At 36.7% G+C, this 14,300-nt stretch overlaps 2 protein-coding genes across 10 annotated transcripts in view; one reads left to right on the top strand and one right to left on the bottom strand.

Annotated features, from left to right (window-relative positions):
• LOC127429778 (glycerophosphodiester phosphodiesterase domain-containing protein 5-like) overlaps positions 1-4,089 on the top strand; it is an 87,822-nt gene extending 83,733 nt beyond the window's left edge. For 6 of the 9 annotated variants that reach the window (XM_051678954.1, XM_051678958.1, XM_051678957.1 and 3 more), the window contains 3 exons: positions 152-166; positions 1,608-1,720; positions 2,752-4,089. In XM_051678954.1, coding sequence (XP_051534914.1) covers positions 152-166; positions 1,608-1,720; positions 2,752-2,819 — 196 coding nt within the window. In that variant the 3' untranslated portion in view covers positions 2,820-4,089. Of the gene's footprint in view, positions 1-151; positions 167-1,607; positions 1,721-1,890; positions 2,140-2,751 lie in introns of all 9 variants that reach the window. The other 3 variants (XR_007895335.1, XR_007895336.1, XM_051678961.1) reach the window with 3 other exon arrangements.
• Positions 3,818-12,477, bottom strand: LOC127429779 (heat shock 70 kDa protein 13-like). Its single transcript, XM_051678963.1, has 5 exons — positions 12,337-12,477; positions 8,883-9,223; positions 8,542-8,755; positions 8,144-8,311; positions 3,818-6,845 (listed from the first exon to the last, which is right to left on the bottom strand). The coding sequence occupies exons 1-5, from the start codon at positions 12,359-12,361 to the stop codon at positions 6,277-6,279; spliced, it is 1,317 nt and encodes a 438-aa protein (XP_051534923.1). The 5' UTR covers positions 12,362-12,477; the 3' UTR covers positions 3,818-6,276.
• Positions 12,478-14,300: the final 1,823 nt, after the last annotated feature.

The following is a 14,300-nucleotide window of genomic DNA, read 5'->3' as shown; positions in this document are numbered from 1 at the left end:
TGCGCTTGCCATAGTGACATTTGCTTCTGCTTTTCTGAACTGACATCTTGATTCTCTCCCTTTTAACCTTTTGCTTTTCTTCAACCTCTCCTCCTCTTGCTCTGCCTGATGTGCATGCCCCTCTTCTCTGCTGAATGCTGGCGTCTCTCAGCTATCACATAATCAGGTAATTGGATCACTGCTGTTGACCCATGCTACATGTCCCTTGCGCTTCTTTTTTATAAAACCCTGTTTCAGTCTGTCTGTCTATCTGTATCTTGTTCTACCTGAATTTTGTTGTCAATGCTATTACTAATTCGTCTTACTAAACTACATCCCACATTTGGAGCCATTTTCACTTTAATATCACTGCATTTCGCTTAACAATTGATAAGTATTTAACCCAGGGGATGCTTGAATTAAAGATTACCAACAGAAAGTATACTTTGGGTGTTTTGCCATGGTAGCCCACCACCCTTTCTGTTGTTATACACTAGAGGGCAACATTCACACTCACAATTATACATGTTATTGGGCTGTGATTTTCTCTTGCATTAAATGCTTTCCTAACAGTTACCTACCCATTTAAATGGTCTGATTCTGCATAGACAGCACTCCAAAATGTTAGTTTTGAAAGATAACTAACTTTTTTAACTAATGTTTTCAATATCACAAAAACAGACATTAGATACTGGGTAATTTTCTCATTTACTCACCTCATGCCATCCCAGATGTGTATGACTTTCTTTCTTCTGCTGAACACAAATGAAGATTTTTGAAGAATATCTCAGCTCTGTTGGTCCATTCAGTGCAAGTAAATGGTGGCCGAATTTTGAATCTCTAAAAACCACATAAAGGCAGCATAAAAGTAATCTGTAAGACTTTAGTGGTTAAATCCATGTTTTCAGAAGTGATATGATAGGAGTGGGTGAGAAACAGATCAATATTTAAGTCCTTTTTTACTGTAAATCTCCACTTTCTCTTTCACTTCCACATTCTTCATCTTTTGTTTTTTGGTGACTTGCATATCGCCATTTACTGGTTGGGGCTGGTCAGAGGTGGAGATTTATAGTTAAAAAGGACTTCAATATTGATCTATTTCTCATCTGCACCTATTATATCACTTCAAATTATATGTATTTAACCACTGGAATTGTATGGATTACTTTTATACTGGCTTTGTGGTTTTTGGAGATTCAAAGTTCTGGCCACAATTCATTTGCATTATGAGGATCTGCAGAGCGGAGATATTCTTCTAAAAATCTTCATTTGTATTCAGCAGAAGAAAGAAAGTCATACACATCTGGGATGGTACGAGATTGAGTAAATGATGAGAGAATTTTCATGTTTGGGTGCACTATCCCTTTAATAGTTAGTTACTATAATTATGAAGACTTTTGTGGTTCTTATGAAAATCTGAGTCAGTGTTTAGTAAATGATACTTAAAAAAATAAATACATAAATAAATACTGTATATCTCACAAATGTATAAAACACTGTTAAGATTTGTGTGCTAGTTTTGATTGTTTGGCAGCACTAGGTAAAGGAGACAGCACTAGCAAAGCAAATTCAGTTTGGATATAGTCACTGAGATCTGTGTGTTTGTGTCTGGGTGCACATGATCACAGGTGGAGAATGAGTGGGATGCATAGCTACAACCCGGAGCAGATCATGCTGAGCGCAGCCGTCAGGAGATCCAGCCGAGATGTCAACATCATGAAGGAGAAGCTCATCTTCTCTGGTAAGGCCACCAAAAAACCTCCTCTTAGCAGTGTGTGCGCACATATGTGTTTGATACATGTATACCTGTGTTGCTTGCAATGTGTTTTCAATTAAATACCGTGTAAAGTGAGTGCATGTGTCCCAACAGTGTTTGCATGCCTCTCTGTGTGTTTTGTGCCCTGTCTCAAGGTCAGCCACTGTAGCTGTCCTCCACCCATTGGGTTTGTCTTCTACTGTCACCCCATCTATGCCTGCATCCCTTCATCCCATTTGATCTCATTCCATCCCCTCTTCCTCCTCTCTCACACTGATTATCACCATCACGTCTCCTCCATCCATTCATCCATCAATCCATTCTCGACTGACATCCCTCACCATGAATGATAGCTCATGCAGGGCTGTAGTGTCAATGGCCGGGGTAACTGTGGCCTGCATGTGGTGAGTATGGGAGGGCTTATAACTGACCTAATCATTGTGTGGAATTCAAACTGAAGATCGACATTTTCTTTCATCAGTTGCTTTTTTCCAAGCCCAAGTGAGCTGCCTTGCTGACTACTGTCTACATGGGCAGCTAAAGTTCCTTCTAAAGCAGCATCCTAATATATGGAACCTCATAAGTGACAGAATTGAAGTCTCTACATAGGCAGCAGGAGCATGTTGCCAATCTAATGAGCTGTTACACTAATTAGTACAAAAATACATAGTACACATAAATATTAGTTGAAATAGTTCATTGTAATTAGATGGAACTGTTTTCTCTCTATACTTTTCAGTATTGAATGAAATATACTTCTCTTGTTGCAATGCATATAAAAAGTATATGAGAGAATATAAGGTATATAGAAGCATATAAAGGCAACAAGTTATCACCTAACTATGCTGTCTAGGTAGGCAGCTCACAAGTGCTTGGAATAAAGCCAGTGTGTCTCAACCATGATTGATCTTTAGTTTGTACTTTTTTCATTGTCATAATGGATATCTTGCAAACATCCATCAATGGCCTTTAAACTATATTCAGTATTTATTGCCTTGTTACCTGTTGTTTCACAGAGGTGAACAATGGAGTCAGCAGTGATGAACCATATATGGAGAATGGATTTAACTACTACACCAATTAAGGATTTCTCATTGAACCCAAGGAGCAAAACACATGAGACACAAAGGCAGACAACCGTTTCCTGATTTAATGGAAAAATCCTATTGCATCTGGAACCAGTTTGTGATATCCTCTTTACTACTGACTTGACTCTTAGTCTACTGTTGATGGACCCTTGTACAGAAAGTTTTTTTTTTCTTCTACTTTTAAGTTGCTTGTACATAATTGTGACCACTAAATAGAACTGTCCAGTTATAGAGTGGGAAGTGAAGTTTTTCTGTTGACTATTACCAAATCTGTGGCCTCTGCCCCGACTTAACGCTTGAGGATGCTAGAATGCCCGTTTCTTGCTTCGTATTGCAAGCATGCCTGTAATAATATAGTGGAATTTATCTGTTGTTATTTGGGGATTTTATTTTTTCTAATCATCCATAGCCAGCCAATGTGGAGTAAAACATGTATTTTGCCAGTTTTATTCTATGTAGACCTTGATTTGATGTGATATTCACAGTCTAATGATGCCTTCTGTTCAAACTGTTGTGAATTTTAAAGAACAAACAGGTGTTTACAGAGTGCCTGCTTTTATCCTTCCAGTGATATTTACTGTATTTTGTGTACCTACACATTTTCGCGTGTGGTTCAGTTGCATGTTGTTTTGGAAGGAAATCACCAGCCTTAAAGTCTAGGTCAGTATGTTTGATGCTGTTGCAGATAACATGGGGGATTTTGGCACATTCTGCTTTTTTTTAATTATTTTTTTTAATCTCTGTTTTAAGTTATGAACAAGTAAATTTAGAATTTAGCCTAATTTGGGGATTTAAACTGAAATGGAAGAAACCAAAAAAAAAAAAAACTATCTAAAAAAGGTCTGAAAACATGAACGAAAACATTAGCTTAGATTCTGTAGTTTATGTAGTTAACACTGTTTATAAGGAAGCTGCTTAAGTTTCAGTGCAGTGCAATATTACTAATTTTAAATAACACTGTCCTAGAGGGAAGTGTTTGAATATTGTTCAGTGATTTAAAAAAAAAAAAAAACTGTTACATTTGTCATTTTAGTCTTTCTTCTCAACCCTCTTGTTTATTTAACAGAATTTCATATAATGACACTTTTGTGCAGGGCTTCCATTGGGTGAGGTCATGACCCCTGAATTAATATATCATAATGTGAGACTTGACATTGTTTACAGTGGACAGAGGCTGAATGATTGTGCTGTTTGATGTTTTATGTTTTTTTTTTGTATTGATTTGTTTCAGAGGTCAGTCAATAAAAAGAAACCCTGCCGTTTTGACAGTTTGTGTTTTTCTTTGTGTAGTAACAAAGTATGGGAAAAGGCACAAAAGATATAAAGACTTTGTTTTAATGACACAGAAATGGTCCTGTGAATGATGCAACTTTGACACAACAAATGAAATGATACAGGACTGTAAAAATAGAATTATCATATAAACATACTGTAATCTTATAAGACAATCCCTCATGCCAATACAGGAAAGGTCTGGATATGCATTCACAAAATGTTCACTGTAGTCATCCTAATGTATCTTAATTGCTCTCACATTTGTACTGTACTCCTTTTTGTATTTACTTTGTTAATGTGTTTTGTCCCCATTTCAGCTCTAATACTGAGCTTTTATTTTAGTTTTTCTCAGTTGAGCAAACAAAATACATCTAGACTGCACTAAAACCTACACAATTGTTTCAGTAAATTTGCCTTTTCAGGCAAAATATTGGTCTTTTCTATTTTGTTCCGTGTGGTGAACTGCATTCATTTTGTACAGACTGTAATATTATAAATATTTTCAATTATATTCTTATAAGTTTCCGTTTGAAGTTTACATTTTAACTTGTGTCATGAATCATAAGCTTCAAGGTATTTGCATTAAAAACAGTTGCAGGTGACAGTTTACCACAGCGCTCTTATTTCACTGTACTGAAAACAAACTGATAAAAAGACGATTTAATCCATAAAACCATGAATGGTCTGCTGTAATCATTTAAATGATAAAAAGACAAGCAAATCTCCAGTAGACAGAAAACAACAGGTAGCTGAAAACAGCTATCCTTGGTAAATAAATAGATATTACTGGAATGATTAGTCATAGTTATATACAAACAGCTGTTCTCTGAATGCAAAGTCATTCAAATATGTCAAAACCAGTTGTCAAAAACTGATTGGGTTCCATTCAAAGTCGAATGTGAGATATTCCAACTTGATATCTCCGATTATGTATAAGAATACAAAACCTTTGTCTCCTACAGAAACCAAATTACAGAGGATAAACGATACTACAAAACACTAGTATTTGTCCTACAAGTGTAAGACTATCAAAAGAGTATAATTTTCCATATTTTACACACTTTCTCTTCGACCGCTAGCTTAACAAGGTTAATAATCATTTAATGTAGGAAGTTTGACTCAATTGTGGGGTTTATTTGATTAAAGGTGAACGTTTATCTTTAACTTTGTACATTGCCCTAGGTGTAGACATGACGTCATGTATCTAGAGGATTTCAAGTCCAACTTAAAGGGTTAGTTCACCCAAAAATGAAAATCCTCATGATTTACTTACCTTAAAGCCATCCCAGATGTATATGACTTCTTCAGCAGAACACAAATTACGATTTTTAGAAAAATGTTGAAACTCTGTAGGTCCTTATAATGCAAGTAAACGGGTGCCATCAGGCTGCTATCTGTTTGACGGTCCAAAAGGCATATTTAGGCAGCATAAATATAATCCACACAACTCCAGTTGATCAATTAATTTCTTCTGAAGCAAGTCGATAGGTTTGTGTAAAAAATAAAAACTCTCAAACAGCCAGCAGACTGATGGCACCCATTTACATGCATTGTATGGACAAACTGAGCTGAAATCTGCTTATAAAAATGTTCAGTTCGGTTCTGCTAAAGAGGGAAAGTCATACACATCTGGGGTAGCTTAAAGGTAAGTAAATCATGAGAATTTTCATTTTTGGGTGAACACACTTTAAAGTGGTGTTGCAATTTTGCTATTGCACCTTTACACTTTTCCATATAGGAAGTTGGAAATTCCGACATTCTGAGTTGAATGGAACGCAGCTTTATTGCACAGTTAGTACCAGTTTGGCACACAGATAGCAATAAACGAACCAACAGTCATTGTGACCAAAGTCTTAAGCAGACACTTGCTCAGTATAACAGGAGAAAAAACATTTTCTAAATGTTATAAACTATAATCGTTCACTAAATAAATACTCAACATCTTAAGAAAATGTTAAAATTGTGAGTTGGGCAAATAAGTCCAGACATGTGCTTCGTTGGGCCAATAAGTCCAGACAAATGCTTCAGTAAACATAATGTTTGGCCTGGTATCAGGGGTTCATTGCAAAGCTAATGCACTGGAAGAAGCAAAGACAAAACACATGCGGTTTAACCAGTTTTTGGTTTGTTGGCACAGAACACTCATGTGACAAAAGTCAGATTAGATCTCTGAATCAATCAGCTGAAGTTGGTCTTGCGAAGGTGCCTGTTTGGAATTTCAATAGCGCTAACCTGCAGAGGCCAAGAGCCACCCATGATGCCTGCCTGAATGGCAACCCCAGTTACTACAGCCAGGTCAGGATCCACAGAGGTGTTAGGTTCCTTCCCAAAGTACTGTCTAATTAGCTGTCTAATGCGGGGGATCCTTGTGGACCCTCCGACCAGAACAATCTCATCCACCTCCCCTTTCTCTAAATGGCCCTCAATGAGAACGGTCTCAATGGGTGCCAGGATTTTCTGAAAGAGATCTGCATTGAGATCCTCAAAGAGTTCACGTGTCAGCTTCTCCTGGAACAGAACTTTTTCCTCTTGCTCTTCGTTGACTCCTGTTGTCTGCAGGTGAAGAGGAACTTTGAGAAGAACATGAGGCTCCTGAGTCAGGTTGATCTTGGCGGCCTCCACAGCCTGTCGGAGAAGGTGGATGTCTTCTTTAAATGTAGGGGGAACACCATACTGCTGTCGTACTCGCTCGATGGCATACTGCAACAAACGCTGGGTGAAGTCCTGTCCTCCAAGCTTGTTATTACCTAGGGAGATGAAGATGCTGTGGTCAACAAGTGCTTCTAAATACCTTAAAGGAATATTCGTGGTTCAATACAAGTTAAGCTCAATCGACAGCATTTGTGGCATAACGTTGATTACCACACAAATTAATTTTGAATTGCTTCTTTTCTTTATAAATAAGCAAAAATCTGGGTTACAGTGAGGCACTTACAATGGAAGTGAATAGGGGCCCATTTTTGAACGTTAAAATACACACTTTTTCAAAAGTATAGCCAAAAAGACAAACAATATGCATGTAAACATGATTTTACTGTGATAAAATCACTTACTAACCTTTTTATGTGTAACGTTAGAGACAATTTTACAATTGTGTAATGTCAACAAACCCTAAACCTTAAAATGACTGTTAAAACAACAATTTAAAGGTGCACTCGATAATTTTTTCCTCATTAAAAAAGTTTTACTCCTAAAGAAATTAACTGTAATTTTGAAACATATGTATAAAATCATGACCACACACATGAGATGAGGACTCTAGTCATACCAGTAACCATATAAAAGCTGTTTTATTCTACATGGGGCAGGGCCATTTTAGAATCACTTGACAAGCTGAGATGCTTAATCTCAGTAACCATGCTCTTGGATTAAATCAATCATGGCTGATTGTGAATAGTGAATTTCTACAAAAGCATCTGTAACTAAAAACTAATGATTTTGAATGATGCTGCATCCACACCACTAGGTGTCACTGTCCAAGACGACACAAACAAAACGTTATTGAGTGCACCTTTAAACAACTTTACAGCTCAAATAATACATGAGTTTTATCAGAAGAATTAATATGTGCTTTTATAAACTTGTAAGCTTCACATTTTTGCCTTTAAACCCTCCAAAAATTGGCCCTATTCACTTCCATTGTAAGTGCCTCAATTTTATTTATTTTTTTGAAAGAAAAGGAGGGATGATCTGAAATAACTTGTTGTGGAAATCAACATTATGCCACAAATGCTGTCGATTGACACACATCTTGTTTACGTCATGTGGCTATTCTTTTGAAACGGTGAGTATTTTAACATTTACGGATTGGCCCCATTCACTTCCATTGTAAGAGCCAGATTTTTGCTTATTTAAAAAAAAAAAAAGAGTGACAAGTCGAGATTCATTTTTGTGGTAATCAACATTATGCCACAAATGCTGTCGATTGAGCTTAACTTGTATTGAACCCGGAACATTCCTTTAAAAATGAGGTGTGTAGGTTCTGTAATTTCCTAAATAGAAAGTTCCTGGTCTTGTTAAGGAAACAGCCCTAGTGCGTAGTCACCTGCCATAGCTCTGGTGAGGAACATGCCGCCCTGCTTATTGAGAAGTGACACATCTAACGTTCCTCCTCCCAGATCCACCACCAGCACATTAAACACTTCAGCCTTATGCAGGCCATATGCCATCGCTGCTGCCGTGGGCTCGTTGATCACTCGCAGTATGTCCAGCCCTGGTAGGGGACGAGATCACAATGACTTATCAATTACGTTCATGGCTGTTAGAAGCATTAGGCTACAACAGGTGTAATAAGGTAAAGCTTGCTGTTTTCCACATTTAATTAAACAGTATCTAAAACATAGTTAAAGACGCAAAAGCTTAAAATCACTTTCTAGCAATGCAAGACTTGCAGTTAGTGACTATCTGGCTAGGAGCGGAGTAATAAACTGATAGTAAACTGACCTGCTAGGTTAGCAGCTCTTATGGTGTAGTTTCTTTGTTTCTCGTCAAAATCTGCCGGAACGGATATAACTGCTTTTTCAATGGGAATTCCAAGCTGCATCTCAGCCATCTTTCTCATTTTCAGTAGGAGTCGGGAACCAATGAATTCAGGAGAAACCGTGAAAGTGCTGTTTGTAGAGACTAAAAATTCTGCACTCTCATTGTTGAAAATCACCTGTAAAACAGTGCAAAAAACGATGTTAGAGAAAACAATGTATTACTAAACTGCTATGGTATGCTATTTGGGATCTGTTATGGGTGAAGGAAATAAGAAGACATAAAAACAAGCCTGAAAAGTGTACTTTAAATGGGTATCGTGCACTTTCTCGCTCTAAAGTGTCACGGTCAAACATCTTCCCTATAAATCTCTTGGCATCATAGATAGTGTTTTGAGGATTGATGTCTGATAATTCTTGGCCTTCATGTCCAGCATACATGCCAGTGGTGGTGAATGACACCACACTAGGGATGCTTTTGCGTCCTTTCTCGTCCCCAATAACTTCAATGTCCCCTGTGCCAGGCTGAAACACTCCCACGGAGCAGAACGTGGTCCCAAGATCTAACCCGATGACCCTGGGCTTTGGAGGAGGCAAGTACTGCTGTCCCAGATACCCTGCCAAAAATAAAGCCAGGATGACAGAACCTGTGGGGACACAAAGAGAAAAGATAACAAAGAGGAGAACAGTAAAATTAGGCTTGCAGCCAATTTCAAAGTGTATGTCTGATCGAGCAGTGTCTCTGTAAAGTCCCCTTACACAAAGTACTGTGACAGTACCATGGTAGAGTGATGGTATCAAATGATAATACTAATGTACTTTGATGTATTCTATCAGGGTTACCAACTCTCATGCATTTGGCATGAGACACACGCTTTCAGGCTCTGTCTCATGCTCTCACACTGCTCAAATAAATCTCACGCCACATAACAAGACAATGTAATTCAATATAAAATAAATAAATGATAGTAACATAGACTGCGCATAGAATTTTGCCATCAGCGTGAGACTTGAATTTGTGGGCTGCTGAAGCTGGAGAGCTGAACAACTGTGCGACTCAGCAAGCTTTTACTCAATAGTTGCTCAGAAAGCTGGAAAATGCTGTCTTCGAGGCTGAATACGGAGGAAGGATTGAATTAAGGTGCCTTTCAAACTGTTCTGAGACCAGTTTCCTTAAGAGATTCATTCATCGAAAAATGCTGTCGGCTACGCCATAAACTGTTTGGACAGCAAGTCAGCTGCCTAAGCTTTCAGATGCAGCAGATATCTCAGTGGAGGCAACACAACTTATGCACCCCATATTCTACAGTGAATCATCTACTTTAAAGCACTGTGGAATAAATTAAACCGCTCAAATTGCTAGACAGCCCCAACATTTTCAACAGCACTGATGAGGTAAAAAGGAGAGAACTCCGTGCATGTAACAACATCAATGCCAAGTCTTTTTAAAATACTGTACATATCATCACTCTTACTAAAAATTATCATGTTTATTCTGTACAGTAAAAAGTTATAGTTTCATATTAAATCAATTAGACTTCATTTTTATATTATTATTTTAATTTATGTAAATGTGTTTAGGCTATTAGTATTTGCATAACAAATACGATAGTTTATTTTTAGTGGACTAGCTAGCTACATTGACCTAACCAAGGAGGAACAGTCCACTGTGGTTAATGTGGCCTTATTATTACAAATGTGCTCTACTCATCATAGGTACATTAAGAATATTATAACTAGCCTTTTAAAATATTATTTACACTGGCGGCCAAAAGTTTGGAATAATGTACAGATTTTGCTGTTTCGGAAGGAAATTGGTACTTTACAAAGTATAGTCAGGACATTACTGATGTACAGCACCATCACTATTTGAAAAAAAGTCATTTTTTTATCAAATCTAGACAGGCCCCATTTCCAGTAGCCATCACTCCAACACCTTATCCTTGAGTAATCATGCTAAATTGCTAATTTGGTACTAGAAAATCACTTGCCATTATATCAAACACAGTTTAAAGCTATTTAGTTCATTAAATGAAGCTTAACATTGTCTTTGTGTTTGTTTTTGAGTTGCTGCAGTATGCAATAGACTGGCATGTCTTAAGGTCAATATTAGGTCAAAAAAGGCAAAAAAATAAAGAAACAGCTTTCTCTAGAAACTCATCAGTCAGTCATTGTTTTGAGGAATGAAGGTTATACAATACTTGAAATTGCCAAAAAACTGAAGATTTCATACAAAGGTGTACACTACAGTCTTCAAAGACAAAGGACAACCGGCTCTAACAAGGACAGAAAGAGATGTGGAAGGCCAGATGTACAACTAAACAAGAGGATAAGTACATCAGAGTCTCTAGTTTGAGAAATAGATGCCTCACATGTCCTCAGCTGACAGCTTCATTGAATTCTACCCGCTCAACACCAGTTTCATGTACAACAGTAAAGAAAAGACTCAGGGGTGCAGGCCTTATGGGAAGAATTGCAAAGAAAAAGCCACTTTTGAAACAGAAAAACAAAAAGAAAAGGTTAGTGTGGTCAAAGAAACACAGACATTGGACAACAGATAATTGGAAAAGAGTGTTATGAATCTTAACCCCATTGAGCTTTTGTGGGATCAGCTAGACTGTAAGGTGCATGAGTGCCCGACAAGACAGCCACATCTATGGCAAGTGCTACAGGAAGCGTGGGGTGAAATGTCACCTGAGTATCTGGACAAACTGACAGCTAGAACGCCAAGTATCTGCAAAGCTGTCATTGCTGCACGTGGAGGATTTTTTGATGAGAACACTTTGAAGTAGTTTAAGTTTTTCAAACTGTAATAGTAATTTTTCATGTTATTAATGTCCTGACTATACATTGTGATCAGTTGAATGCCACTTTGGTGAATAAAAGTACCAATTTCTTTCCATAAGAGCAAAATCTGTACATTATTCCAAACTTTTGGCCACCAGTGTATATGAAGTTATAGTTTGTATTTCCCATAGCATTTTTAAATAAAAATAATAATAATAATAATAATCGTCAAATTTAAAAGGTTTCAGATGTCCAATGTAAACAGTAATTTTGCTAATTAGTAATTAATTGCAATTATATCACCAACCAAATAACACTGAGCTTGTGGGTGACAATGTACCTTTGCCACCACGGAAGACCATTTATGGACCATTTGTGCATAGTGTACGTGTGTTTTAAAACTGTGAATGCCAGGTAAATTGGCATAAACGAGCACCAAATAAAAAATATATAAATAAAAAAAAGAAAATTATTGTAGGCTTTGATTAGGTCTTGCTGTGGTGTTAGAAAGTATTACCACGGTAAAAGACATGGTAATACCACTCTACTTTTTGGTATTGGTTTGTTAGTGATGCCTAAATAGCAGGTCTGGGCATCTGAAGCGCCAAAAGTCCAAATTTATACATGCTCAAAATGCTGTCTAGATAGGCAGCTCACTCGTTTTTCAGCTGGTTTAGTAACAAGCACCTGCTCATCATCCTTACAATATCCGGCGCTCTTTACATAAATGCAGCATTAAAATAAGCTAATCTTTGAAGCAGACAGTAAGAGTAACAGTAACCCCAAAACAAGCCCTGAGCCTGAACTGCATAACTAATGTCTGATTTGGTAAACATTCAATTTAGTTTTCCACGCACAGTCAGTTGTTGGGGACTTTCATGCCAGCTGCGTCAGTACTATAGCTAATGGCTACAGGAAAGAATCGTTTTGTCAAATTTAACAGCTTGCCGGCTTTTTTTATTTGAACACTTACCTATAATGGACATTTCTCCAGCCATGTGTAAAACCAGGTATGTTATTGATAGCTTTAATAAGAGTTGCTTATTCCGTATCTGTGCCGACTGTACCTAGCCGGCAGTGTGTCATACGTGCGCACAGATACACGTCAACTTACGAGCTGTTGGGTGTATGGGGACTGTAGTTTTTTTCAACAGTCGAAGTCTGTTCCCCCTATGTTTAACGGCAATACATGGAACAGTATCCGGGGAAACATAGGGGGTTGTGTCGAAGTCTGTCCCACCATATTTCCCCTTTGTCGAAGTCTTTTACCCCTATGTTTAATGTTTAACGGCGCTACGGGGAACAGACTTCGACACAACACCATGATTGCAACCAAAGGTTAGCATAGATTAGCCTAACGTGGCCGTTCCATAAACATTCTATGGCGGCCACTCGCGAGGAGACAAGAGGTCGAATGGATGTCTATGGAGGAGATGCTTCACAACGCTGAATAAACCGCTTTTGTGAGGAAACAACTCATCATTTAAGGAATTAACCGCCCTTCCGCTAATCATTAGCATGTTTTACACTAAGCAATCCTTTTGGAGTGAACTACGTGTTGAGTTTACTCTGATAAAATTTCTGTTTTATACGGAAGCCCTGAACCGCAAGGTGGAGACAAAAAACAAAAAAACAACGGTGAAAATAAATAAATAAATAAATAAAAATAGTGTCTCAGTTCCTTCCTGAGCCTATATCTTAAATTATTTTTCTCTTCAAAAAATTTTTTTTCTTACTTCCAAAAATTGTTTTTTCTCTCTTCAAAAAAAAATTTTTTTTTCTCTTCAAAAAAAAAAAATGTATGCGGTACCAACCTTGGCCACCAGGTGCCACTATCAGTAAACATGTAATCTCTTGAAGAAAATAAAATTTAAGACTTAGTCTCAGGAAGGAACTGAAACTTGTTTTTTTTTTTTTTTTTTTTTTTCACCGTAATTATTTTTTTTCCACCTTGCGGTTCAGGGCTTCCATAAACATCAAAAGAAAAATGCCACTAATACAGTTCCACAATATTTCAAATGAAGAAAAAAAAAAAAAAAGAGAGAGAGAGAGAGAGACTGAGTTTACAATAGTTAGAACAGAAGAGAGAATATGGCACATTTACTGCGTCATCGCAGTTTTTTTTTTTTTTTACGCGTCATCATAGGTTTGTGAAAAGTGTCCATTATGCTACATTAATCAAGTAAAATTCTATTTCCACTTTAGTTTATCACCACATGTATTTAATCTAAGTTCTAAAATGTTTTTCCATAAAAGAGAGAGGTCACAATAAATATGGTCAATCAATATCAAACCTACAAATATACTGCCACAATAACTTAGTAAGATGTTTGTGTGGAAACATCAAAATTTCCATTATACAACAGGATAAAATAAATTAATAAATAAAAAAAAAAGTCTAATTAAATTGTGTTTTATTGAATCATATAGAAACGTATAGGTTTATAAAATCTCCTCAGTAACGATGGCACACCATGTCAGATGAACAGAAAGTAACAGTAGTTGGACATTTCAGGCTATTCATAATATAGCCTTTAGTTATTATTTTCATTTGTTGTATGGTGTTATAGTAGAGATTTGTTCTGTCTTAAAAAAAAAAAAAAAAAAAAAATATATATATATATATATATATATATATATATATATATTTATTTATTTATTTTTTTTTTTTAAATGTTCTCTTCTTTAGATCTTCCATGTGCAAAGTCAGCCTTTAGATTAAATGTATCGTAATTTATATAAATTCAATTTCATTTATCCTGTTGATCAACTAGTTCTTTTTTTTTTCTCAAACTTTTCAGGTGGCTTTTGTAAGAGTGAGTCACCCTCACCTCAACCTTGACCAAATTGATCTGTTTTACTCTTCTCATTTGTACCAAATTAACTCCAATATTTATTAGTTTAAGAACTTTTTAACTGTGCCTTTTCTCAATAATG

This window comes from Myxocyprinus asiaticus, chromosome 39 (assembly GCF_019703515.2).
Source record: "Myxocyprinus asiaticus isolate MX2 ecotype Aquarium Trade chromosome 39, UBuf_Myxa_2, whole genome shotgun sequence".
Taxonomy (NCBI): domain Eukaryota; kingdom Metazoa; phylum Chordata; class Actinopteri; order Cypriniformes; family Catostomidae; genus Myxocyprinus; species Myxocyprinus asiaticus.
The sequence above is the reverse complement of the archived record's forward strand: the minus strand, read 5'-3'. Positions and strand labels throughout refer to the sequence as shown.

Excerpts from the sequence above, each read along its gene's own strand:
- LOC127429779 (XM_051678963.1), bottom strand. The coding sequence starts at position 12,361 with ATGGCTGGAGAAATGTCCATTATAG. Across the intron at positions 9,224-12,336 it reads TGGAGAAATGTCCATTATAG|GTTCTGTCATCCTGGCTTTA; the intron begins GTAAGTGTTCAA and ends GTGTCCCCACAG. Across the intron at positions 6,846-8,143 it reads CCTCACCAGAGCTATGGCAG|GTAATAACAAGCTTGGAGGA; the intron begins GTGACTACGCAC and ends TCATCTCCCTAG.